Source organism: Phacochoerus africanus, chromosome 6 (assembly GCF_016906955.1).
Source record: "Phacochoerus africanus isolate WHEZ1 chromosome 6, ROS_Pafr_v1, whole genome shotgun sequence".
NCBI lineage: Eukaryota > Metazoa > Chordata > Mammalia > Artiodactyla > Suidae > Phacochoerus > Phacochoerus africanus.
In genome coordinates, this window is record NC_062549.1 from 62,841,587 (window position 1) to 62,869,406 (window position 27,820).

The 27,820-nt window shown below is 43.7% G+C and overlaps 2 protein-coding genes across 4 annotated transcripts in view; both read left to right on the forward strand.

Moving 5' to 3' along the window:
• The first annotated feature begins 427 nt into the window (after positions 1–427).
• RPL7 (ribosomal protein L7) lies at positions 428–3,936 on the forward strand. Its single transcript, XM_047783753.1, has 7 exons — positions 428–531; positions 1,264–1,378; positions 1,537–1,703; positions 2,715–2,852; positions 2,964–3,073; positions 3,377–3,586; positions 3,873–3,936. The coding sequence occupies exons 1-6, from the start codon at positions 518–520 to the stop codon at positions 3,583–3,585; spliced, it is 753 nt and encodes a 250-aa protein (XP_047639709.1). The 5' UTR covers positions 428–517; the 3' UTR covers position 3,586; positions 3,873–3,936.
• Positions 3,937–9,879: 5,943 nt separating this feature from the next.
• The window catches only part of C6H8orf89 (chromosome 6 C8orf89 homolog), a 30,521-nt gene continuing 12,580 nt past the window's right edge, over positions 9,880–27,820 (forward strand). The window contains exon 1 of one of the 3 annotated variants that reach the window (XM_047783756.1): positions 9,880–10,076. The gene's annotated coding sequence lies outside the window, so the exon portion shown is untranslated. The remainder of the gene's footprint in view (positions 10,077–27,820) is intronic. The other 2 variants (XM_047783754.1, XM_047783755.1) reach the window with 2 other exon arrangements.

A 27,820-nucleotide genomic window follows, 5' to 3' on the forward strand; every position in this document is an offset into this window, starting at 1 on the left:
CGGAGAGGCTTAGAATCGTAGTTGGTCCTTTGGAAGGTGGGCCAAAGGGCTCTCACTTTCCCCGGCTGGAATCACCACCACCGTGGTTCCCTACAGTCTCGGTCAAGCGTTGCCCTCCCGCCGGACGGGCAACGAAAGTGATGCATGCCGGGATTTGTAGTTCGCGCCTTGTTGGCGTGTCATTTGCAATATTACTGGGTAGAATACGAGCCGTATTCTGTCAACGCAGCCTAGGGACTAGGACCCCAAATAGTCTAGGCGTCAGCACTCTTTGCTCTCATCGTATTGATTAAAGAGTCTAACCAATGCATTCATTTTTCCCATAAGAATTTTACTCGAAACTTGGTCGTACGACGCTGAATCAGGAAGTTCTTAATTCTGCGTCCGCAAGGCGAATTCTCACTTCTGAATTCTTTTCTGGCTTATCCTGGGACACCTATGAGTCGTGGGGCTTCACGCTCGCCGACTTTAAGTGGACAGCGCGCATGCGCTAACTTCCTCTTTCCCGGCTGGAACCATGGAGGGCGCAGAGTAAGTTGCTCCTCGTCTTCTCCAGAATCCTTCTCCATCCCCGAAACCAGAGACCTTTTGTCTCCCTTTCCCCCGGTCCGATTGTAGCATGTACTTTTGCCAGCCTATTTGGGTGTTTGTGACGCTGTGTGACACTAGCGGTGGTCTCAGGCTAAGATGAGATTCCGGCGGCCTTGGGGCGGAGGCTTTGGAAACACCAGGAGCAAGGTGTGAGCGCTGAATGTGTGCGGGACTGACCAGTTGTCCAGTTTCCCTTCTTTTCAGGGAGACTCAGAGCCTCTGAATTGGGTTCTTCCGTAGCTGGCGTTTGCCCCAAGCCTCCCTGCCCCCCGGCCTTTACTTACAGCATGTGGAGTTTGAGGCTTGAACCGGGGCGGCAGTTGAGGTTTTGTTTTAGAGATTCTTACACCTTTTTAGATTGATTGGTAGTTCGCTGTCATTGTCTTGCATCAATTGCACATTTTAGCTGTCTGTATTTTTGTTGTGGGAGCCTGGAACTGATGGTAGATTAAGTCTGAATTGACTGTTTTTGTGACTCTTGGTCTGTGTTAAAAGTAGGGTAAAATGGCCCAGAAGTTCCCTCAAGTCTGTTTCTCACACCACGTCGTGCTACGGCAGTTGAAAATACATTTAGAGCCACAGGCATTAATAACGTTGAGACAGCGTGTTCGATAGAACAGGGGAATGCTGCGATGCTGTGAGCGTTCGAACTATTAATGTTTTGTCTGGTAGTGTCAAAGAGAAGAAAAAGAAGGTTCCTGCTGTGCCAGAAACCCTTAAGAAAAAGCGAAAGAATTTCGCAGAGCTTAGGATCAAGCGCCTGAGAAAGAAGTTTGCCCAGAAGATGGTAAGTTTTTTTGTGGCATCAGTTGTAGCATCTCCCTTTTAGAATGTCAGCACATGCTTTTGTGGAAAAAGGTTCAAGGGAAGGGTTTATACTTAACTGATAGTGCTAATTTTAAGTGGAAGCTAAAAAGCAGATGAGTAACTGATGTTGGTTTTCAGCTTCGAAAGGCAAGGAGGAAGCTTATCTACGAAAAAGCCAAGCACTATCACAAGGAATACAGGCAAATGTACAGAACTGAGATTCGAATGGCTAGGATGGCAAGAAAAGCTGGCAACTTCTATGTACCTGCGGAACCCAAATTGGCATTTGTCATCAGGATCAGAGGGTGAGTTCAGTTTTTATTGGCTTCTGGTTTTAAAGAGAAAGGTACCCAATCCTAGGGAAACTTCACGACAGGAGCAAGGAAATAGAAATATTGGGGGTGGTAAGTAGAACAGGGGTTTTGTTCTGTTGTTTTTGGTTTACTGCAGCTGCACCTGCAGCTTATGGAAGTTCCTCAGCTGGGGGTCACATTGGTGTTGCAGCTGACACCTTCACCGAAGCTTGTGGCAACTCCACACCCATAACTCACTGAGCAAGGATGGGGATCAAGCCTGCATCCTCACAGAAACAACATCAGGTCCTTAACCCGCTGAGCCACAGTGGGAACTTCCAGGAGGAGTTACTTAGTTAGTTAGTCTTTTCAGGGCCACACCTTCGTCCTATGGAGGTTCTCAGGCTAGGGGTTAAATAGGAGCTATAGCCTCTGGCCTACACCACAGCCACAGCAATGCCAGATCCGAGCCTCACCTGTGACCGCAACTCACGGCAACGCTGGATCTCTAACCCACTGAGCAAGGCCAGAGATCGAACCTTTGTCCTCATGAATGCTAGTCAGATTCGTTTCCACTGAGCCAAGACGGGAACTCCAGAAGGGGTTATTTTAATGGTTGGTTGTAAGTACTGTGCCCAAAGCATCTGTCCATTTCTAAGTGAGCACTTAGAGATTAACCTCAAAAATGTAGCCCTGTAAGTTCTGTAACAAAGATGTCTGCAAAACTAGGGAGTAATAAGAGGGCCAGGGAAGCTTTCAATTTCAAAGGTATGTGTCAAAAGACAGTTTACTTGGTGGGGGAGGCAAGTTGGGAGCAGGGATAGGATCTAGCCTGCGTGCTTATGGCAAAATCAAGAAGTCAGTTCCCCTGACATTGATGATCTAAGGAAAAAGTGGTCTTTGTGACATGACAGAATTCCTCTTTAGGTGGGACTTGTTGCCCAAAGTTATAGTGGTTTCCTGTCGTTTATTAGTAGAGATTATGATAAAAGCTAAATGAATTTTTTTGTTTTATCACTGCAGTATCAACGGTGTGAGCCCAAAGGTCAGAAAGGTGTTGCAGCTTCTTCGCCTCCGTCAGATCTTTAATGGCACCTTTGTGAAGCTCAACAAGGCTTCAATTAACATGCTGAGAATTGTGGAACCATATATCGCCTGGGGGTAAGTAGCTTTTGATTTCCCTTTGGTGGATTGGCTGTGATAGCAAGATGAATTTAGGTGTTTTGACAGGGAGAGTCAGGTGGTCATTTATACTTTTTTTTTAATATTTAGGTATCCAAATCTGAAGTCAGTAAATGAATTGATCTACAAGCGTGGTTACGGCAAAATCAACAAGAAGCGAATTGCCCTGACAGATAATGCATTGATTGCTCGTTCTCTTGGTAGGCTTTGTCTCTTTGGGGAAAAGTTACTATATTATTAGTTAGTTATAAAAGTTAGTTAGATAAACTATTTTTGGCATCTTATAGCCTAACCTCTCACTACTGTGAACCTTCCTGTGCTGCCTACAATGTTTATTTAAAATGGAAGGCATGATTTTTTTGAAATGTACCTTTGTAAATAAAGCAAGGTATTTTTTTCTTTCATATGTTACTCTACTTCTGTTTCTGTCGAAGCCTATAACTTGAATGCCTTAACATTGAGTACGACTTTAATAACCTTTAGATACTCTTGAAAATACTCAGGTAAATACGGCATCATCTGCATGGAGGATCTGATTCATGAGATCTATACTGTTGGAAAACGTTTCAAAGAAGCAAACAACTTCCTGTGGCCCTTCAAATTGTCTTCTCCACGAGGTGGAATGAAGAAAAAGACTACCCATTTTGTAGAAGGGGGAGATGCTGGCAACAGGGAAGACCAGATCAACAGACTTATTAGAAGGATGAATTAAGGTGAGTAAACTGCATCCTGAAAAATGTTTAATGCTGGAGGAAAAGTACTTTAAATGCCAATCAGGGTTTGGTTAAATTGGCAGTGTTTAGTGAGGGGGGAGTCAGTCATCTTATATGATCATAATTGATTTGGTTTCTCCTTTTTGAGGACATTTATTGAGGGGAGAAAACTTGGTTTTTTTCCTACTTAAAAATGGAAACTGAATTGGTACTTTGTTATAACTTCCTGCTTTGTATTAATCCTTAGTTAATTAAGGTGTTTAATAGGTGTTTTTTTTCCTTTCAGGTATCTCCATGATTATTTTTGTAATCTGGTCAATTAATAAATGGTGACTACTTTCAAACAGAAATGTGTTGCTGTCTTGGTGACTTCGTTGTCTTTGCTTTGCTGTCTCAACATGTGACAGATCTTGGTGTGACAAAATTAACCAGATCAAGAGCCTGTTGCATGAAAAACTTAGGGTCCAGTTTGTAGCCTGTGAAAAAACATTTCTTTTAGTTTATTAGACTTTCTTGTATAAAAAATTCTAATTTTTCACCATCGAGTTTGGCTAAACGGGTGTATTCTAAGGAAGCCTATTTTACAGGCCTTTGTGTATGATTTATAGATAAGACAATAGAGGTTCAGTTTACAAATAAAAATAAATTCTCTTATTCCATTTTCTTGGGCTTTGGCTTGCCTATAAAGTAGAAAGAAAATGCCCCCCTCCCTTTTTTTTTTTTAACGGCTACCCCCTTGGCATATGGAAGTTCCCTGGGCCAGGGAGCAAATCCACACCCCAGCTATGTCATTTTCTTAATGCATTTCACTTTTTGTGTTTTTGCTTTGCATTTTCTACCCATAATCAGGTGAGTTTTTAATGATTTCATTACATATTTTGTATATCATGGAGGAAAAAATGAATCTGTGGCCATGAATGCAATTTATTTGGAGCACCTAAAGAACTCAAAACTAGTGAGCAGTAGGAGTTCCTGTGGTGGCTCGGTGGTTAACAAATCCGACTAGGAACCATGACGTTGCAGGTTCAGTCCCTGGCCTCGCTCGGTGGGTTAAGGATCCGGTGTTGCCATGAGCTGTGGTGTAGGTTGCAGCCGCATCTCGGATCCCGTGTTGCTGTGGCTATGGTGTAGGCCAGCAACTACAGCTGTGATTAGACCCCTAGCCTGGGAACCTCCATATGCCAAGGGAAACAGCCCTAGAAAAAGGCAAAAAGACCAAAAAAAAAAAAAAAAACTAGTGGGCAGTAACTTTAGGAGTTCCTGCAGTGGCACAGTGAGTTAAGAATCTGTTGCAGAGGTGTGGGTTAAAGGATCTGGCTTTTCAGCATTAGTCACAGCTATGGCCCAGATTTTAGTCCCTGCCCTGAGAACTTCTCTATTCTATGGGTTCTTCCATAAGATTTAAAAAAACACTTGAAGGAGTTCCCGTTGTGCGCAGTGGTTAACGAATCCAACTAGGAACCATGAGGTTGCAGGTTCGGTCCCTGGCCTTGCTCAGTGGGTCAAGGATCTGGCGTTGCCATGAGCTGTGTAGGTTGCAGACGCGGCTTGGATCCCGTGTTGCTGCTGCTCTGGCATAGGCTGGTGGCTACAGCTCTGATTAGACCCCTAGCCTGGGAACCTCCATATGCCGAGGGAGCGGCCCTAGAAAAGGCAAAAAGACAAAAAAAAAAACTCTTGAGATACAAAGTTAATATTTTATAAATAACATTCCCTGTGAATTTTAATGTATCATTTCACTTAGGTTAGCAAACCTGGAAGTTTTAAATGTGGAGTGTAACATGAACTGCATGATACAAAAGTAAATTTTGTGGTAAGGGTAAAAATTGTGCCAAGCGTATGATGCACTGTGAAACAGATGCTCCTTTCTTTTGACAGTATTGCACCAGAATCACTACTTTTATTATTTGAAGGTTGTTAGACAAATGTATTCTAAGAATTTCCTAAATTCTTGGGTCTGGATAAGTCTAGGATCAGTGAATCCTGGAGGGAGGTCAAGGTTATTAGTTTAGAAAACTATTGTTACATGTATACATGAGTATAGCAGTATTTTGCAAAAAATGTCTGGATGAATGGAGCAATGTATACATTACATTCATCTCTAGGTGATGCCTCAGAGTCTTAAATTCAGAAAATACCTGTTTTAGTCTACTGCTTTGGTAGGTAAATAGGAATATATCCCCAGTCTGTACATCCAGTGTTCAAAAAGGTAGAAGTGGCTCGGAAGAAAATACCTGATTATTGTAATAAAGTTGTTTAGATGGCACATTGCTAAATACCGGGGGGGAGGAGTGGGGAAAACTCAATGTAACGTGTGGGATAGTAATAGAAGTGGCATTCTGTATGTAGATGGTGGTGTTCAACAGTGCTTTTTTTTTTTTTTTTTTTTTTTTTTTAGGTAAAGAGCAGTTTTAGATCCACAGCAAAGTGGAATGGAAAGTAGTTACCATATACCCTCCTGTCCCCAGACACCCCCTGTCACCATTGAGTGGCACATTTGTTGCAGTCCATGAATGTTGACCCCTCACTCCAAGTAGCAAAGCTTGGAGCTGGTAGGAAGGTTCTGTAGAATAAAAGGTGTTTGGGCTGTATGTGTCTTCTGCACATTTGCTTTCAGTTCTGGAAGTTGTGCTCTGTCCATACAGTTTGCAAATGGGGCCAGATGACTAGCGGTGAGAGAAATGGAAGTGGGAAGGAAGCTGGGATGACGGTAGAGAACCAAAGCGGTGGGGTTTAAATATAAAGAACCTGCTGTCAGGTGACAGAGCTGTCAGGTTCCTGGGGACTAAAGTCGGATCTTCTGCCTTCATCACAGGATTATGAGGACTAAAAATGAGCCTGAGAATATTTTATGAACTACTAACCTGTTGAAATGCAACTTAATACTTATTTTACTTAGAAAACTTACCTACAAGTGGTGTCGCTTTCTACAAGGGGTGGTCCTCGTCTGCTAGAAGGCTGACCAACCTCCAATCACAAAGTCTGGGCCAGCCAGGTTTTCTTTACACAAAAATTCACCACCTGTTTTCATTCATACTCTTTAAAGTTCCAGTCTTTCCCCTAGCTACCCTCGTCTTAGGATGCACTCTGTTGGTTGGTAGTGTGTTACCTGGGCTTGCTTATCTTTGAAGGTTCTTTTTTGGTAAACTAGATTGAGTGCTAGCCCTGGAGCCAAACTGAATTCATATCCAGCTTCTATTTAAAAGTTTGGGGCGTTAAATTGCTTTATCTTTTGTTTCTTTACCAGCAAAATGGGAAATAGTGGTACCTTATTTCATAGGATTTTAGTGGAATTAAATGTCAGGTCATGTGAAATGCCTAGGGCAGCACCTGGCCCAAGATGCTAAGTAAGTGCTCTTGCTGTGTAACTTGAGCACTTAACAGGGGTGTACAAAGGAAAACAGCCTCAGCTTTCATGTCTTAGTCTAGTGGAAAGATAGCCTTTTCTTTCTAACATTTATTTGTGTTACAAGGTGTGACAGACTTGCGTCATTGCAGACCACCTCCAGGGTAAGATTGACACCTCCCCCACCCAGCTTTTAGCACTCTCCAGCCAGCCAGGACAGCACTCTCGTACACATACCTCCCTTTTCTTGGACAGTAAACTTTGAGTCAGGCCTTATTTATTTTTTTATTCTACCCTGTACCTGACATAACATATAGACAATATTTGTTTCCTATTATGTAACAAATTACCACAAACAACTGACTTAAATTTACTGTCATTTTAACAGTTTTGGAGGTCAGAGGTTCAGAATCGGTTTCACTGGGCTAAATCAAGGTGCCTGCAGGCCTGCCTGCCTTCCAAAGGCTTTAGGGGACAAGGCTTGCCCTCGCCTTTCCAATTTCTAGAAGCTGCTTACATTTCTTGGCTTGTGGCCCTCCCTCTAACACTTCTGTGATTATTTTGGGCCACCCAGATAGTCTAGGATAATTCCCCATCTCAAATTCCTTAACACATCTGCAGTCTGCGTAAGGTGGCATATTCACAGGTTCTGCAAAGTCTGCATAAGGTCATATAGCCCTGTAGGGCAGGGATATTTGAGAGGGCCTTTCTTTGATCTTTAACTTATGGCTCCTAGCTATCTTTTTTCTTGTTCCTCAAAAATCTTAAGTTTCTATTGTAGGGTCTTGGCATTTGGGAACTTGAGTCAGAAACACAGCCCTGAGGTCTACATACTTGGATTCTTTTTCATTTTGGAAAAAACTTCTCTGGCACATCTCTTCATTTAACCCTGTTTCTTCTGGGTTTTTTTGCATAGCATCTGTTACTATCTGTAATAATTTTTCCATTTACTTGATATCTGTTGCTTTTCACAGCCACTCCTCAAGATTTGAGTATATATCAAATTTGGGTCTTAACCTCTATTCTAGCACATAAAACAATTCCTGGCTGCATTGCAAGCCTTTTGCTTATTTGATTGAGTGAATCAGACCTTTTAGGGGCAGTAGCCATATAAAAATTTGCATCTTCAGTGTTGACACATTTTAGCCCTTGGGTGTTTAGGTGGGGAATAGTGAGGAGGAGTAGGGGCTGGAATAGGGGTTATGGAGATACATAACACAAAATTTTATATATATATATATGTATGTATTTACTCAGGAAAAAAATGAGTTTTATTATGCAGGGATATTAGTACATGAAAACCTGTTAGCAGAATCTAGGAGCTGGTTCCTGCTGTGAGGATGGGAAGCTGCACAGAGGAGGGAGAATTGGGCACCTGGGGGCAGGGCAGCAGGATCCAGGTGTGGCATTTGAAGAGTTTCAGTGGGGGGTGTGATATGATAGCCAAGAGGAGGATAGGGCAAACTCAAAACAGACCATTGAATAATAAACATTTGATCGAATAATGAGTACTAGTGTACTCTTAATCCACATAATCCTGGGTGGGGGGTTCCACTCGAGTACAGCCTCAGAGCTGAATTCTTAGTTGGTTTCAGGATAGGCCCCATACTTTCTCCCCTCAAATTCTCCATGTGATTTTTTTTTTGTCCTTTTTTTTTTTTTGTCATTGTTGTTTTTGTTGTTGCTATTTCTTGGGCCGCTCCCACGGCATATGGAGGTTCCCAGGCTAGGGGTTGAATCGGAGCTGCAGCCACCGGCCTACGCCAGAGCCACAGCAACGCAAGATCCGAGCCGTGTCTGCAACCTACACCACAGCTCACGGCAACACCGGATCGTTAACCCACTGAGCAAGGGCAGGGACCGAACCCGCAACATCATGGTTCCTAGTCGGATTCGTTAACCACTGCGCCACGACGGGAACTCCATCTCCATGTGATTTTTAGTGTGCAGCCTGTTCTATTAGGTAAATACACCACTATGCCCATTCTTTAGATGATGGGCTAACTCCCCCCCGCCCCCGCCCCGGTCATACAGTGAAGTGGTGGAGCTAGTATTAGGTTCCAAGTCTGATTCGAGTTGGTTTTCTTAACCAGAAGAGCTAGGAAAGGTTAGTATCAAGTTTAATGAAAACAGGTGGTGTGCTGACAGATTAAGGAATCTGGGGGCTTCGCCGAAACCCTATTACCAGGGCTAAACCTGCAGCCCTAGTGGATGTCAAGAAATGAAGACAGGGCTTAGAACTATTTGGCAAGAGTATACAGAGGCTAAGACGCCCCTGTGCGAGCCAGGCTGCTAGGCTTCCTAGCCAGGGAGGGGCCCCGCGCCGAACCTTTCACCAAGAACCTAGACAAAGCACCGAACGAAGAATCCGGGCGGGCACGGTGAGCGACCTCGGATTACGTCACTTACCGAAGACTGCACTAGTCAGGTATTGCTGGTCCAGACTCATCAGTACTCTGGAGAGCCTGGTTAGTTTGAATCTTTAAAATGCAACCCAGAGAACTGAATCTCGCCGACCTTGTCCAACAGCCCATTGCCCATCCTATGTGTAGTGCGTGGCACCACTTTGATGCCACACTGACCTTGTGTCACGACAGCGCCCTCTTCCCACCCAAACCCCTGCAGCGGTGACCCCGAAGGTGGCGGCACCCTGTGGTAGTTGTCCATTGAGTCCCAGCGGCCTCCCCGCCGCCCAAGCACCATCTTGGCACGGCTCTCCGACTCTCCGCCCGGCCCCCTGCCCGAGGACGGCCGGGGACAGCGCAGAAGACACCCCGGAAGCTCCGGGTGCCTAGCAACCGGCGCGCGTAGGGCGGGCGGGGCTGCAGCCGCTCGCCAGGCCGGGCGGAGCTCAGCTGCCGCGCTCCCGAGCGTTGCCGGGCTGCCGGCCGCAGAGCATGTTCGCCCTGAGAGCGGCGCCCGAGCGAGCGCGCGGCCGGCAGCCCCGCCCCGCCGCCGCCGCGGCCAGCCCCGCGTCTCGGCCACGCCGGGCCGGTGGCTTGGCTCCGCACCGGGAGGCCGCTGGCTCCCGCGCTGTCCGCTGCCCCCGCTGACTCCGCGGCCGGAGCCCCAGACCTGGGCGCCACCGCCACGGGCCAAGCAGGTGAAGAAGCCACTCCCCTCCACGGCGGAGCTGCGGGGACAGTGAGTGAGGGTCCGGTCCCAGGGAGCCCTGGCCAGGGACGGGCGGAGGGGCGGAGGGCGGAGGGGCGGCGGAAGGGAGGTGGGTCCCGGAGGTCAGCGGGTACGGTCCTGTCCCAAGAAGGGGAGCTAGCCTAGTGATACAACACACGGGTCGCCCGCAGGATTCTTCTGATGCACCTCAAGGGTAGCTGGCGGGAAGGCCGGGTCTGAGGACCTGACCGAGGCTGCAGCAGGGTCAAGTGAAGGAGAGAGATGCGGGTGAAGCCAGGGGAAGAGGCCTGCCGGCCAGATCTGTGCCTCCCCGCACACGCCGGTTGTGGTCTGGGCAGGCACACACATCCACCCCTCAAGCAGACCCATTCTTATTTATGGACCACCCTCCGGCCCTCCCAGGGTTAAACTCCAGAGAGGATTGAATGTGTTTGTTTTCTTCTTTGACTGCCACCGCATCTCCCTTCCTCTCATACCTGCCCCCAGCCAGGTGGAGCAGGGCTTGGGACAAAGACCATGTCCTTCAAACAGCTCCGGCCCAATTTTCATTGCCACTTTTCTTTGTACCATTTCTGATTTACCTATAATTTGTGTGTCTTTTCTCACGAGGGGTTAAAAACACTAGAGAAAATTTGTGTGATGCAGGGAGTCTGTTCTATCTACTGTATGGGTCATTTTCCCCTGCACACTTTCTGGGGTCATAGGGAAGCTAGGGAGCCTCTCTGTAGACACATTCAGTTTTGTAACCATTTTCAGGGAATTTGTAGTGTGGAGTACAATATTCCCCACCCATCATTATTAACTTTTTATCTCCCTTGTTAATGGTGAGTTAAGTCTCCCATTACAGTGGCATTTCTTCAAAAATACTTCTGACATTTGCTTTTTTTTTTTTTGTCTTTTCTAGGGCCTCACCCGCAGCATATGGAGGTTCCCAGGCTAGGGGTCCAATTGGAGCTGTAGCTGCTGGCCTATGCCACAGCCACAGCGACTCGGGATCCAAGCTGCGTCTGTGACCTACACCACAGCTCACGGCAATGCCAGATCCTTAACCCACTGAGCAAGGCCAGGGATCGAACCTGCAACCCCATGGTTCCTAGCTGGATTCGTTAACCCACTGAGCCATGATGGAAACTCCCCAACATTTGCTTTTTTAAGTTCTTACATTTTTGAAATGACAGTATAATACTTAGTACTTCTCATCAAACAGCACAGAAGTATATAGAGTTGGAAGTGAAAGCCCTCTTTAGTTTCTACTCCTTCACATTTTGTGTGTGTGTGTGTGTGTGTGTGTGTGTGTGTGTGTGTGTATCTTTTTAGGGCTGCACCTGCTGTATATGGAGGTTCCTAGGCTAGGGATCAAATCAAAGCTGTAGCCCGCCAGCCCACACCACAGCCATGGCAACCCCAGATCCGAACCACTTCTGCAACCTACACCACAGCTCATGGCAAGGCCAGATCCTTAATCCATTGAATGAGGCCGGGGATCGAACCAGTGTCCTCATGGATGCTAGTCAGATCTGTTTCTGCTATACTACGAGGGGAACTCCCTCTACTCTTTTACTTTCTGATACTCCTTAAATTCATTATTTGTTCCTTCATTCTCTTTTCATTTTTTGGATCATCAATAGAATCATAAATGAATTTTTTTAAGAAGTTGCCTCTTTCACGTCAGAAGATATGGAAAATACCTTTCATATCAGTTTACTTAGGTCTTCATTGAACATTTCATAGATGTGTCATATAGATGGATGATCATATGGTACAGAAGCCTCATAACCCATGTAACCATCCCTCCTCAAGACTGGGTCCGATTTTTCCTCATTATAAACAGTGCAACTGTGAACAACATTCTTACACATGGGAACACTTCTATAAAGTGAATTCCTTGGAGCAGAATTGCTGGGTCAGATGTATGTACCTTAAAAATTCCGGTGGAAATTGCCTTCCAAAAAGCCTTTACTGATTTACATTTCCATCAACAGGCTGTAGTGAGAAAAAGGTGTTTATTATTATTTAAAAAAAGCAAATCAATAGCTCTCACTTATTGAGTGTTGATTCCATGTCTAGCACTGTGCTGAACACTTGACACGCATTTCAAAATTTCATCCGCACTAACCCTATGAGAGTCAGAGGCACTGTTATTTTCTTCGTGACCCCATGGCTATGCAGCTACAAAGGGCATAGCCTAGATTAGAATTCATGTTTATCTAACTGCAGTGTTTGTGTTCTTTGTTAGGTCTGGATTCCTGGTCAGTAATTGGAAATTGTTAATCTTTTTCTTTTTTTTTTTTAGGATTAAATGAGATTATGTCTTTGGTCTTACGTATTATTAGCCGCCATAGTTCCTTTCTCTGTTAACTCCTATAAAATTGGACATGATCCAGTGCTTCCTGTGATTCTGGTTCCAATCTCTGGCCTTAATTCTCACCAGTAAACAGATGACTCTTAAAAGCTTCCTCTCCCATCCAAACCTCTTATCCTCAATGTTCCTGTAGTTTAGGTCCAGGTTATATATCCCCACCTGAATGTCCTGTGCTCCTTTTATGGAAAACTAAAGTGCTTGTTGCCCTCCAGCTCTGAACAAGCACTTTCTCTGTATTTATTTATTTGCTTTTTTTTAGGGCCGCACCTGCGGCATATAGAGGTTCCCAGACCACGGGTCCAATCAGAGCTGCAGCTGCCAGCCTGCACCACAGCCACAGCAATGCCAGATCCAGGCCTCATCTGCGACCTACACCACAGCATATGGCAACCTCAGATCCTTAACCAGGTACGTGAGACCAGGGATCAAACCCATATCCTCATGGATACGGGTTGGATTCGTTTCTGCTGAGCCACAATGGGAACTCCCTTTTCTCTGAATTTAAATCATAGTCCCAGCAATTCTCCTGGTTCACAGCCTCAGTCATCTTTGACTCTTTTGTTCTTTGCTGAACCTCCAAAATTCAATCTTCAGCTTTGTCAAAGTCTCTTGCTCTAATTTAAGCACTCTGAACTACTCAATGTAACCTCTCAGCCTGGCTCCAGTCTCTGCCAGCTTAATCTTTCTAAAGCATAGCTGGGAATACACCACACCTCTGTTCGAAAACCTTCCTGCCTTCTCCTTGCTCAAAGAAGAAAATACACTTTGCATTCAAATGTGTCTGATCTTGCCTCATGCTGAACCTCTCCCCTCTTTAGAGCACCTTTCATGTCTTTATTTTTTCCTGCAGGGCTTCTACCCACATTTCATTCAGCTGGTCTAAATCCTATGTCAGTGTCATTTTCTAGTTTCTCCCAAGTCTTTTGTTCAAACAGGGGTTCACCCCTTGTGAAAGTAATATCTCCCTCCTTTTTTTTTTTTTTTTTGTCTTTGCAGGGCTGCACTGACAGCATATGGAAGTTCCCAGGCTAAGGGTGGCATCAGAGCTGTAGCTGCCGGCCTTACACCACAGTCACGGCAACATGGGATCCGTAACCCACTGATCTGGGCCAGGGATCCAATCCACATCCTCATGGATACTAGTCGGGTTTGTTACCACTAAGTCACTGCGGGAACACCAATATCTCCCTCCTTTGAATTCCTATGATGTGATAGACTGTATATCCATCTATCCAGCTCCCTTCAGGCCATCATGGGACACTTGACCTTATATTTGCATGAGTGGCTACCGTTTTTCCTTTTGGACTGGAAATTCTATGAAGTCACAATTCACAGTTCACATTGTATTTGCCATGCGCATGGCACATAGACTTGCAGATAGTGCATGCTTAGTGAAGATATTTGAGTGAGCTAGTATATTCATCCTTGGGAATAAATCATTGCATGGATTAAGGTATTGCTAGCTGCAACAACAGTCCCCAACATTTTAGCAATGTAACATATAGAAGGTTATGTCTTGCTCACATGATAGTTCCCAGGCAGGTGTTCCTGGTCAGCAGGTAGCTTTCTTCCCCTTGGTAGTGAGACTCAGGCTCTGCCCTTCAATCGCTTCACTATCATTTAACTCCAGGAGAAGGAGGAGGAAGTACAGAGAAAAGCAGACCTGTTTCTTGAAAGCTTCTTGCAGATAGTCTCACATATTGCATTCACTGGCATTCCAACCTCAGGGAGGTAGCGACTTTCTGGGAACAACCCTCTTCTCCGGAAGAATAAGAATTTTAGTGGGCATCCGGCCTTCTCTTCCACAGTTCATTTCTACTTAACCAAACCCCATCTCTTGCTCAAAAATAATAGCAAAACAGAGATCCCATCGTGGCTCAGTGGTAACGAACCTGACTAGTATCCAAGAGGATGTGGCTTCAATCCCTGGCCTCACTCAGTGAGTTAAGGATCCGGCATTGCTGTCAGCTGTAGTGTAGGTCACGCACACGGCTCGGATCCCACATTTCTGTGGCTGTGGTGTAGGCTGGCAGCTGTAGCTCCAATCCGACCCCTAGCCTGGAAACCTCCATATGCCGAGGGTGCGGCCCTAAAGAGACCAAAAAAAGGCAAAACTCTCCTACTTCCATAGTCTGGTTAGGGCAAAGGCTCTGTGGTACCACAAAATCTAAACACAGATTTATCATCAATATGTATTATAACTGTTATTGTCTGTTTACTTTATTCCCCCCAATAGACGATGCTTTTGCATCATAATCATTTTTGTATTTCAACTCCTAGCACAGTGACTGGCATTGTGAATAAATAATTAGGTTTCTCAATGAATCTGTAGCTCACCTTTCTTTATGTTCACTTCGTGATTATTTTGGTTTAATCAAAGCTAAAAAATAAAGATAATCTTACCATCTGCTGTTTGATGTTTGGTCTATTTTCAGCCTTTTTGCTTTTCTATTATAAAAAAAATACAGGATTTGACATCCTTGAAGGTAAATGTTTGTATGTATCATCAATTATTCCTTTGGGATCAGTTCCTAAAGTGGAGTTGCCAGGTCAAAATATATATAATTAGGAGTTCCCATCATGGTGCAGTGGTTAACGAATCCGACTAGGAACCATGAGGTTGTGGGTTCGATCCCTGGCCTTGCTCAGTGGGTTAAGGATCCTGCATTGCTGTGAGCTGTGGTGTAGGTTGCAGACGCAGCTCAGACCCCGCATTGCTGTGGCTGTGGTGTAGGCCAGCATCTACAGCCCCAATTAGACTCCTAGCCTGGGAACCTCCATATGCCATGGGAGCAGACCTAGAAAAGGCAAAAAGACAAAAAAAAAATGTATATATAATTATAAAGGCCTGTGTATTGCTAGATTGCTTCCTGGAAATATTATACTGATCCATACACTGAAACCTTATGAAAATACCTATTTCCTTGAACCCCATCTTACACTGTCTAGTAGTGAAGAAAAAATCCTTGCCATTTTCAGGGCAAAAGTCATAGCTCATTATATTATTTTACTTTTTGGGGGGTTACTAGTGAAGGTGAACTTTCATTGACCACTTGTATTTTTCTGTAAGGAATTATCTGTTCTTTAATAAACACTCCCTCAGAGTTCCCTTTCTTATTGATATTGAACTATCTTTGTATACAAAAGAAATTACATTCTTCTGTTGTTTATGTCATCATTTGAAAAGTTATACTGGGAGCTTCTGGCCAGTGTGGCAGAGGAAGCTGACATGGAAGAAATGCCATTCTGCTTCTGTATATTTCAAATGCTGGGTACAGTGTATTAGCAGAATTTATGGCCATGTGGCTGAGCTAGGACCCAAGAGGAGGAAATCCCCAGGTGCCAGAGATGAAGGGCTGCTCACACAGGGAGGCACTGTGGAGCATCTGCGGAGAGCTGGAAGTCACAAAGGAGCACTGTTCCAGTTACCATGGCTGCATAACAAACTTCTCCCAAACTTAGTGGTGCAAAACAACCATTTATTGTGCTCATGGGTTCTGTGGGGCAGTGCAGGAACTCGGACAGGGCACGGCAGGGACAGCTCGGCTCTGCCTCACCATGTCTTGGACCTTAGATGGAAGATTGGAAGGCTTGGGGCCAGAATCACCTGCAGGCTCATTCGCTGCCATGTCTGGTGGTTGGTCCTGGCTGTGGACCACAACCTTGGCTGTGGATGTTAGATGGACCCTTTCTACGATGGCCTCTTCCTGTCACTTAGCTTCCTCCCAAAATGGTGGCTAGATTTCAAGGGTGAGTGGAGGAGAGAGAGGAGAGAACCACTGGAAATCATCTTTTACGACCTATCCTTGAAAATCAGTGTCAACATCACATTAAGGGAAGCACACGTGGCAATGGATATGTACTAGTACATCCTTCTTTGGAAAACACAACCTGCCGTAGGTACTTTGACACAGAGACGATAACTAGAAAAACACCTACTGTTGGCCCAAGGAGGCTGCAAGGAAGTTTGTCATCCCCTTGCAAAAAAAGAGTCAGCTGCTAGACATTTGAGTGTCAAACCCTGCACCAGCTCAAGAGTGAGGTCTGAATGCTCATTACTGCATGATTCAGGGACTAGAGCCTCAGAAATTGGCATATTCACTGGTCTGATACCTCTGAAACCCAAGACCAGGCAGAGAGCAAAGGGAAGCATATGCAGAAATGTGAGTTTCCATCGCTCAGGGAACACTGGAGTCCTGCAGAGAGCAATCTCTCTAAAGATGAGCTCACAGTCAAAGATTGAAAATAATGTTACGAAATGAACTACAAAGGACACTTGACAGATGCAGCAGATGGGAGATTTTTACTGCAAAACCAAAAAGAATAGACATCTTGGAAAAATGTTTATAATATTCAAGGAGACGAAGGAATGGAAACCATAAGGCAAGAATGGGTCAGTAGGAATAAGAACAGAAGAGTTCCCTGGTGGTCTAGCAGGTAAAGGACCTGGCATCCCTGCATCTTGGGTCATTGCTGTGGTGTGTGTTCGATTCCTGGGCTGGGAAGTTTCACATACCATGGGTGTAACTAAAAAATAACCATACAAATTGCCAAGATCCATTAATTATTTAAGGTTTGCAAAAATATAATATTGTAATACTGTCATTCCCTTATTTATTATCTGGGATACTCTATGAAGGGACACTTATCTCTCATCATTCATGTGGATAAATACTTGATTCTTTTTTTTTTTTTACTTCCTCAATCATGACTTTATTTTTTTTAACTTAATGAATTTTATTACCTTTATTGATTCTTTTTTTATATGAAAAACAATGACTGGTTTCCAAGTCAAGTTGATTCTTTAGTATCTTCCAAAGATGATGAGTGAGGTGTTGTTTTTGTAAGGTATACATTTAAGTATTATGCATATTTAATATATTGCAATTCATTGCAGTTAGTATTCCCTTTAATGTTTATAGCCTCATCTTTGGTCAGTTGGATTCTCTTCAAGTTGGTGACTACCATGATCGTAATAATCTTAGATTCCTATATTTCTGGGATGAAAAGATGTTCTAGGCTCCTCTTAAACATTTCCTTCCACGGACCTGCAATTAACTATTTCTTTAGGGGCCCTAGCTCTTATTAGTTGAGTTTGTTTGTTTGTCAGGAATGGGGCCACAATCTCGTTATTAGTTTCAGTGGACAGAGCTGGGAAACACAGTTTTTTTTTGTTTGTTTTTTTTGTTTTTTTTTTGTATCTTTGCCTTTTCTTGAGCTGTTCCCACTGCATGTGGAGGTTCCCAGGCTAAGGGTCGAATCAGAGCTGTAGCTGCAGGCCTACACCAGAGCCACAGCAACACGGGATCTGAGCCGCATCTGTGACCCACACCACAGCTCACGGCAATGCCAGATCCTTAACCCACTGAGCACGGCCAGGGATCAAACCCGAAACCTTGTGGTTCCTGGTCAGATTCGTTAACCACTGTGCCACGACGGGAACTCTGGAAACACTTTTTAAGATAAAACTCTTATACTGATTCTTCCTTCCTTTCTTTCTTAGGGGTTGCTTACCTGTGGCATATGGATTTGACCCTCCAGGCTAGGGGTCGAATTGGAGCTGCAGCTACTGGCTTCCACCACAGCAGCGCCAGATCTGAGCTGTGTTTGTGACCTATACCACTGCTCACAGCAACGCCGAATCCTTAAACCACTGAGCAAGGCCAGGGATCACACCTGCCCCCTCATGGACACTGTTTTGGGTACTTAACCTGCGGAGCCATAATGGGAACTCCAGATACTTTCAATTCATACTGAAGACTTAAGACTCATACTTAAGACTTTGGGGTTTAATTTGTCACATTGATGTTAGATCTGTATCTTTTTGTCTCACACTGAAAATACTTGTTCCCATCAGTGCTAATATGAATATTCATTTACTGAGTCATCTTGAACTCTGATTTTTTTTTTTTTTTTGGGCCATGGCATGCATCAGCTTGATATGGGATATTAGTTCTCAGATGAGGGACTGAGCCCTGGGCCACAGCCTTGAAAGCATTGAATCCTAACCACTAGACCACCAGGGAACTCCCAACCATCTTGAACTTTGAAGTAGATACTGTGTGTTCAGGATGGTGGAGCGATAAGATGAAAGGAGCTTAGGTCCCTGATAGCTTGGCACCAGCCCTGGGGTGTCTCCAGGCTTTTATTCAAGGGGAAATCTTCTTGTTTAAGCTACTTGGTCTGGATTTTCTACCATTTGAAGCTAAATAATATAGGATCTACCATGGATTTCCAATTTTTTAAAGGACTGATATATAGTAAATGCATTTAACACTAAAATTATTTGGAATTTACTGTTGTCATTGGTACAGAAGACCTCTAAGAATCTTTCCTCAAATTACTATGAATATCACTAGTTTTTATCATACTATGGAATTGTGAAGGTCTCAATTATAGCTCTATTATCCTTTTTTTCAACTTTAGTAAGTGGTTTGGAAGGAGTAAATATATTTTTATGTCTGCTTGTTTAAGTGACTGTTTTTATTTTATTATATTATTTATTTATTATTTATTTATTTTTGGTCTTTTTAGGGCCGCACCCACCGCATATGGAAGTCCCCAGGCCAGGGGTTGAATCAGAGCCGTAGCCACCAGCCTACACCACAGCCACAGCAGCACAGGATCCAAGGCTGCGTCTGTGAGCTGCACCACAACTCATCACAATGCTGGATCCTCAACCCACTGAATGAGGCCAGGGATCAAACCCGGGTCCTCAGGGATCCTAGTCGGGTTCATTACTGCTGTGCTACAACGGGAACTCCTAAGTGATTTTTTAAAAATTGCCTCCAACACACATTTTATATTGTCTGTGATACTTTGTTATGTGTTAATCTGCATCCCCAACCCCCAACTTCATATGTTGAAGTCCTAAACTCAACCTTGGGAGGTAACCTTTTTTGGAGATAAAGTCTTTACAGAGGCATCAAATGAATATGAGGTCATCAGATTGGGGCCTAATCTAATACGACCAGTGTCCTTATGAATAGGGGAAGTTTGGACACGGAAAGATGTGCAGAAGAAGATACTGTGAGGATACAGGGAGAAGAGAGTCATCTACAAACCAGCGAGAGAGGCCTGGAACAGATCCTTCACTCACAGTCCTTAAAAGGAACCAACGCTGTCAGCACCTTGATTTTGAACTTCTAGCCTCAGAACCATGAGACAATAAACTTCTGTTTTACAAACCACCCATTCTGTGGTAGCTTGTTATGGTAGCCCCAAGAAACTAATGTACGTATTTATTGTTTTCTTGGCACAGTTTCCTTATTCTGTCTGCTATTATTTAATAATAACATTTATTTTTTATCTTTGATTTTAAAAAGCAAGTGTTCTAAAAGACAAAAAAATAAATAAATAAATAAAAGGAGTTCCCATCATGGCTCAGTGGTTAACAAATCCGACTCTGGAACCATGAGGTTGCGGGTTCGATCCCTGGCTGTGTTCAGTGGGTTAAGGATCCAGCGTTGCTGTGAGCTGTGGTGCAGGTCACAGACGTGGCTCGGATCCTGCGTTGCTGTGGCTCTGGTGTAGGCCGGCGGCTACAGCTCTGATTCAACCCCTAGCCTGGGAACCTCCATATGCCACGGGAGCAGCCCTAGAAAAGGCAAAAAGACAAAAAGTAAATAAATAAAAAGCAAATGTTCTTGATCTTTACTATCCCCTTTCCCTCAGGAAAATGCTTAATTAAACATCCATTATTTTCAACTTTTGGGTTTTCCATGTCTCCTTTTTAATTGTCTCCATCCTCAAAATACTATACCCTTACTCAAGAATCTCTCATGTTGGAGTTCCCATTGTGGCTCTGAGGGTTAAGAACCCAACTAGGATCCATGAGGAGACAGGTTTGATCCCTGTCCTTGCTCAGGGGGGTAAGGATCCGATGTTGCTGCAAGGTATGATGTAGGTCACAGATGCAACTCAGATCTGGTGTGGCTGTGGCTGTGGCATAGGCTGGCAGCTGAAGCTCTGGTCCGACCCCTAACCCAGGAACTTCCATATGCCTCAGGTGTGGCCTTAAAAAGGAAAAAAATTTTTAAAAGTAAATAAATATAGCTCTTTTGACATTGTTGTTCTTTAATCAAATTGTTCACCACTTCCTTTTTCTTAAAACTCTCTTTGCCTTTGGTTTTTATTGGCACCCCTCTCTTATTTCTTCTATATCTTTAGCCATTCATTTTTAGTCTTCTTTGTGGTCAGCCTATTCTCTGCCTCTCTCAAATATTGGTGCCCTTGGACTTAGCTCTTATTCTTAACTTTTCACTTATACCCTCCACTGACCCTGAACAGCCTTATCTATTCTCAATACTTTATATTGGGGAGTTTCTGATGTGTCCATGAGGATGTGGGTTTGATCCCTGGTCCCATTCGTCGGGTTAAGGATCCAGCATTGCCGAGAGCTGTGGTATAGGTAGGTCACAGACAGGGCTCGTGTCCAGCATTGCTATGGCTGTGGCGTAGGCGGTGGCTGCAGCTTTAATATCACCCCTAGCCTGGGAACTTCCATCTGCCCCAAGTGCAGCCCTAAAAAGAAAAAAAAAAAAAGACTTTATAGCTGCTGATGACTACCAAATCAGTTTCTCTTGGCTAAACCCACTCCCACCTCTGGACCACAGGCACCATGAGCTCATTTTATTCACAGCTGAATTTTTCCTCTTATTCAAGCTGGTTCCTCATCTCTTTTCCTTCATGTCATGAATGTACAAGTCATATACAGTTCCCAGGTCCTATAGATGCTACTGCATGAACCTCTCTCCGGCTTGTCTCTTAAGCTCCTTTTTCCAGATTTGGGCCCTCACTACCATTCACCTAAACAATGGCAGTAGTTTCCTAATTGACCTTCTCATTCCCATCTCTCTTCTAATATTGCCAAAGTTAGAGAAATATTTTAAAATTGTAGGTTAAATCCTTCAACGGCTCCCACTATTTATAGCTGTGGCTTCCAAAACAGGGTGCATGAACTTCAAGATATGATCTATTGGGGGTTGCTGTCGTGGCTCAGTGGAAATGAATCTGACTTGTATCCACAAGGACACAGGTTTGATTCCTGGCCTTGCTCAGTGGGTTAAAGTTCCAATGTCGCCATGAGCTGTAGTGTAGGTTACAGACTTGGCTTGGATTTAGTGTTGTTGTGGCTGTGGTGTAGGCCAACAGCTACAGCTCCAATTCAACCCCTAGACTGAGAACCTCCATATGCTGTGGGTACGGCCCTAAAAAGACAAAAAAAAAAAAAAAATACGATCCATTGGAAGAGAAAATAGAATTCCTATTGCATGTATATTTTGAATTTCAGAACTTTCACCTAGCATAACACTTAGTAGGTACTCAGCAAATGCACGTTGAATGAATTAAAGCAGGGCTGGCAACCTGTAGTAAAATATGTGTTATTAAATATTTTAGACCTCTAGTGGGCCATAGAGTCTTTGCTACAACTGCTCAACTCTGCTCTTTAGGCCAAAGGGAACTATAGAAAACAGGTAAATGAATGGACACTTCCTTTCAGGTAACACTGAAGGAAATAGGCTTTTAGGGGGAAACATGAAATACCCAAGTAAAGATGTCTCATAAGCCATTGTTTACATGCCTATTCCTCAGAGGAAAGGCCCAAAGATACAGATTTAGGATTCTTTGAGGAGTGTCACAAAAGAGATCATCACTCCAGCTAAGCCTGCATCCCTTGAAAGAGTGGTCCATTTGATGCCTCTGGGTGATTGCCTAGCAACGACATGCTGTGGAGTGGCTTGACCAACTCCCCCTGACCTGGACTTAGCTTAAGACTTAGCCTAATGGTCATCTCCTCCAAGCCTCTTGGGAGACTGAGCCACCCTCTGTGCTTCCACTGTACCCTATAGGCACCTTTTTATGTAAGATTTAACTTTTGCTCAATTACAATATATTTTTTCCCCACTCAAAACCTCATGGGAGTTCCTCTTATGGCTCAGTGGGTTAAGAACCTGAGATAGTATCTGTGAGGATGTGTGTTTGATCCCCTGGCCTCAATCAGTGGATTAAGTATGTGGCATTGTCACAAGTGGCAGAATAGGTTGCAGATGTGGCTCGGATCTGTCATTCCTGTGGCCGTGGTGTAGGCTGGCAGCTGCAGCTCCAATTCAGCCCCTAGCCTGAGAACTTCCATATGCCACAGGTGCAGCTATTAAAAAAAATTAATTTCTCTCAATCCCAAGTCTTTTTATTGTTAACTTGAGAGAGCATTTGTTTTGAGGGAGTTCTTTGTGTCTTCCCTGGAATATATATACTTTGTTCTTTTTATTATCTCTTTCTATGTGTTTTTTTAAACAGTCCTTTTTTTTAGTTACATAAAGTATCCTTACTTTTTCTTTTTCCACTATAATTAGGGGGTGATCATGTTTTCAGGAAACAGGATCAAAAAATTTTTTTTTAATTTTAGCACATTGCTTAAGTTATACATTCTTGCAGCTGTAGTCTTTTCCCCCCTAACCTTTTATTTTGGAAAATTTCAAGCATACACAAAAATGTACAGATAAGAGTATAATGAGCCCTCGTGTATTCATTGTGTGAAGTTTTTCAAAATACGAAGTTTTAAGAAAGTTTTCTTTTTTCTTTTTTCTTTCTTTTTTTTTTTTTTTTTTGCTTTTTAGGGCCACACTCGTGGCATATGGAGGTTCCCAGGCTAGGGGTCCAACCGGAGCCACAGCTGCCAGCCTACTCCACAGCCACAGCAACACCAGATCCGAGCCGCATCTGTGACCTACACCACAGGTCACAGCAACGCCCGATCCTTAAACCACTGAGTGAGGCCAGGGATGGATGCAGGCAACCTCATGGTTCCTGGTTGGATTCGTTTCCATTGTACCACAACGAGAATGCCAAGAAAGTTTTTTCTTGACCTTGTTTGATAAAATGCCCCAAGAGGCCTTTACTCTTAGTCCCTTGGTGGCTTTTTTCTGTCCTGTTTGAGAGGATTCTAAGAAGAAAAGAAGGGTGTGCCTTGGAGCTGAAAGAAAGCTGTCTGATCATCTTCACCTTTACAAGTACAAGAAGAGAATAGTTCTTAGAATGGAATCTGGATTGTGATTCAGAGTCTTTTGAGACTGGGGAGTAAGAGTTCCCAATGTGGCCCAGAGTGTTAAGAACCTGACTAGCCCTCCCCCATGCATCTGCTTCTGTAAAGTTGCCTCTGCAATTACAACCCTGGCTGTTCTCACTCTGGTCCATCCTGCCAAGGACGGACCTGGAAGAGCTAGCCCATAAAAGCCTTGTGAGACCCTTCTTTGGGGCTCAGACTATGGAGAGTGATCTCCTCTGGGCCCACCAGCATAATAAACCTGAGTTCTCCAATAAAAAAAAAAAAAACGAAAAAAATCAAAAAACCTGACTAGTGTCCATGAGGAAGCAGGTTTGATCCCTGGCCTCACTCAGTGGGTTAAGGATCTGGTGTTGCTGTGAGCAGTGGTGTAGGTCTCAGATGAGGCTCAGATCCTGCGTTGCTGAGGCTGGGGTGTAGGCCAGCAGCTGCAGCTCCAATTTGACCCCTAGCCTGGGAACTTCCATATGCCGCAGGTGTGGCCCTAAAAAGAAAAACAAACAAAAAAAGACTGGAGAGTATAATTTGCTCCATATCTTCGTTTAGATTTGTTGTTATTTTTATTATTGTTGTTGCCCTTATGGTTGTCTTGTTTTCTCAAGTCTGGAGAAATAAACCCTATGAAATCCAGAGAGACTCCAAGAGCATTAAAGAAAGAATGAGCTACTCTTCTTTCTTGGTTGCTTGGATCAACCCCAAGGATAAAGAGGATGGCGGCAGCATTGGTGAATAACGGGGAGTCCTCTGAGGTAGCTCAGAGCTGGAGGACTTGGCAGGTCCTCTTGGAGACATGCAGGTGGGCCCTTGGCATCCTTTGAGGTTGTGACTCTTCCCTTATCTCTGCTGTCCCCAACAGCATTTCCTAACCCTCTTAACTCCCACTCCGTAGCCCCAAACTCTCTCGTTCCCACTCCTGCCTTTAACAGCTAACACTGTGATGTCAAAGCAGACCCAAGACCTCATCTCCAAGTCCCAAAGACCTCTCCCCCTAGCAGCACAGGGAGGTTCTCAGGCTAGGGGTCAAATTGGAGCTACAGCTGCCGGCCTACACCATGGCCACAGCTGCAGTATAGGTTGCAACTGTGGTTTGATCTGATCCTTGGCCTGAGAACTCCATATGCCCCCAGGCAGCCAAAAAAGAAAAAATAAAAGGAAAAAGTCAAACTCATACAACCATAGACTGGTACTTGCCAGGGGCTAGGATGGGTCCTGGACATGTGAGATTTTGCGTGTGCCCTTTAAGAATGGAGTCTCTTGGAGTTCCCGTCGTGGCGCAGTGGTTAACAAATCTGACTAGGAACCATGAGGTTACGGGTTTGATCCATGGCCTTGCTCAGTGGGTTAAGGATCTGGTGTTGCCGTGAGCTGTGGTGTAGGTACAGACATGGCTCAGACCCCGTGTTGCTGTGGCTGTGGCATAGGCCAGCGGCTACAGCTCCGATTAGATCCCTAGCCTGGGAACCTCCATATGCCGAGGGACTGGCCCTAGAAAAGGCAAAAAGACAAAAAAAAAAAAAAAGAATGGAGTCTCTTTCCTACAGTCCTCTGGTTCTAAGTCCTGCTGACCCTCACAGCCAAACTTTATAAGGCTCATCTGCCCGGTATGGGACCCCCTGCTCTGGGAGACCAACGTGGGGCTTGGAATCCTCACACCCTTGGGAGAACCTTTGCAGTTGTAATTCTCCTCCCATTTGTGGTTTGTCTGCCTGGGGGTCTGGGGTCTTGAATGCACCACATCTCCGCCCCTCCTATCCATTTCATTGTGGTTCCTTCTTTATATCTTTAGTTGTGGATCTTTTTCTGCTAGTCTTCTGGTCTTTCTCATCAGTAGTTGCTCTGGAAATTGTCATTTTGGTGTGTCCATGGGAGGAGGTGAGCTCAGGGTCTTCTTACTGCACCATCTTGGCCACATCTTCTTTAATCCCCTTATGTTTTCTTTTAGGAGTTTTGCACTTTCAGGTCTTAGGTGTAAGTCTTTAATTCATTTTGAGTTGACTCTTGTGCATGGGTATAAGAGAGGGTTCAGCTTTATTCGTTTACATGTGAATATCCAATCTTCCCAACACCATTTGTTAAAGAGGCTATTCTTTCCTTATTGTGTATGCTTGGTGCTCTTGTCAAAAGTTGATTGACTGAATGTATATGTATGGATTGTTTTCTGGACTCTCTTCTGTCCCATTGGCCTATGTGTCTGTCTTTATGCCAGTATTGTCCTAATTACTTTAGCTTTGTGACATTTTGAAATCAGAAAGTTCAATGCCTCCAGCTTTCATCTTCTTTTTCAAGATCACATTGGTTATCTGGGGTCCTTTGGGGTTCCATTTGAATTTTTGAATTGTTTTTGCTACAACTTTGAATTTTTTTTCCTTTTTCTTTTTTTGCTTTTTAGGGCCACATGTGTGGCATATGGAACTTCTCAGGCTGGGATCGAATCAGAGCAGTAGCTGCCGGCCTATGCCACAGCCACAGCAAATGCAAGATCCAAGCCACTTCTGCAACCTACACCACAGCTCATGACAACATCACATCCTTAACTCACTGAGCAAGGCCAGGGAATGAACCCACAACCTCATGGATACTACTCGGGTTTGTTACCCCTGAGCCACAACAGGGACTCTAAAGTGGTTTTTTCTTTTTCTTTCTTCCTTTTTTTTTTAAAATATTTTTTGACCACCCGAGGCATATGGAATTCCCAGGCCAGGAATCAGAGCCAAGCTGTATTTGTGACCTAAGCTGCAGCTGGGGCAATGCTAGATCCTTATCTCACCGTACAGGGCAAGGGATTGAATCTGCATCCCAGTGCTCCCAAGACCCTGCAGATCCCATTTGCCACAGCGGGAACTCCTGAATTATTTTGCATTGGGGTTTCAATAAGCATGGCCTAGAATCTGTAGATTTTTGGGTAGTATGCGTATATGACAATGTTAAGTTTTCCAGTCCATGGAATGGACTTTTCATTTGTTTCTTCTTTAATTTCCTTTATCAATGTTTTATAGACTTGTAGTGTGTAATTCTTTTACTCCCTTAGTTTATGCCTAAGTATTTTACTCTTCTGGATGCTATTATAAATTGGGTTTTTTCCCTAATTTCTTTTTCAGATGGTTTGTTGTTAGTGTATAGAAATGTGAGTGATTTTTGTTTGTTGATTTTGCATCCTGCAACTTTCATGAATTCCTTTATGAGTTCTAACATTTTTTTGGCGGAGTCATTAGGGTTTTATATATATATATCATGTCATTGGAAATAGGGACAGTTTTTACTTCTTTCTTTCCAATCTAGATGCCTATTCTGTCTTTCTTTTTTTTTTTTTAATAATGATGTTTATTTTTTCCATTAGAGCTGGTTTACAGTGTTCTGTCAATTTTCTACTGTACAGCAAGGTGACCCAGTCACACATACATGTATACATTCTTTTTTCTCACATTATCATGCTCCATGATAAGTGACTATATATAGTTCCCAGTGCTATACAGGAGGATCCTTTTCTATCTAATTGCTCTGGCTAGGACTGCCAGAACTATGTTGAATAAGAGTTTTGAGACTGGGCATCCTTGTCTTTTTAAAAGAAAGCTTTCAGTTTTTAGTATCAATTATGATGCTAGCTGTAGGCTTTTCATATATAGCTTTTTTTTCTTTCTTTCTTTTTAGGGGCTGCACTCATGGCATATGGAAGTATATGAACGTTCCCAGGCTAGGGGTCTAATCGGAGCTACAGCTGCCAGCCACAGCAACAGCCACAGCAATGCCAGATCCTTAACTCACTGAGTGGGGCCAGGGATTGAACCTGCATCCTCATGGATCCTAGTTGGGTTCATTAACCCCTGAGCCACAAAGGGAACTCCCCATGTATAGCCTTTTTAACGTTGAGATAATTTCTCTCTATGCTTAGTTTGTTGAAAATTTTTATTATGAAGGGGATATTGAATTTTATCAAGTGCCTTTTTTGCATCTACTGAGATGATCATGTGATTTTTAAATCTTTTACTCTGTGATGTAGTATGTCACATTGCTTAATTTGTGTATGTTGAACAATTTTTGCATGCCAGAGATAAGTCTCACTTGGTCATAGTGCATAATGGTAATATTTTTTGAGAGAATACTAAGCATTCCATTGTCTTGTACATGAAAACTTGCTGTTGGACTTTAAATTGTTTTTATATTGCTAAATATCTATGACTTTGAAAGAATTCATTAAAATATTGAAATATTTAAAAGAAATATTTACTTCTTATTTTAGCTATATTCTTAAAGGCCTCTTGCTCTAAAATTGCAAGAATATGTTTTTACATGTGATAACTAAACTTTTCATTTAAATCTATGAGTATT

Coding starts and splice junctions, on each gene's coding strand:
- RPL7 (XM_047783753.1), top strand. Junction 2,853..2,963: donor GAACCATATATCGCCTGGGG/GTAAGTAGCTTT, acceptor TTTAATATTTAG/GTATCCAAATCTGAAGTCAG. Junction 3,074..3,376: donor ATTGATTGCTCGTTCTCTTG/GTAGGCTTTGTC, acceptor GAAAATACTCAG/GTAAATACGGCATCATCTGC.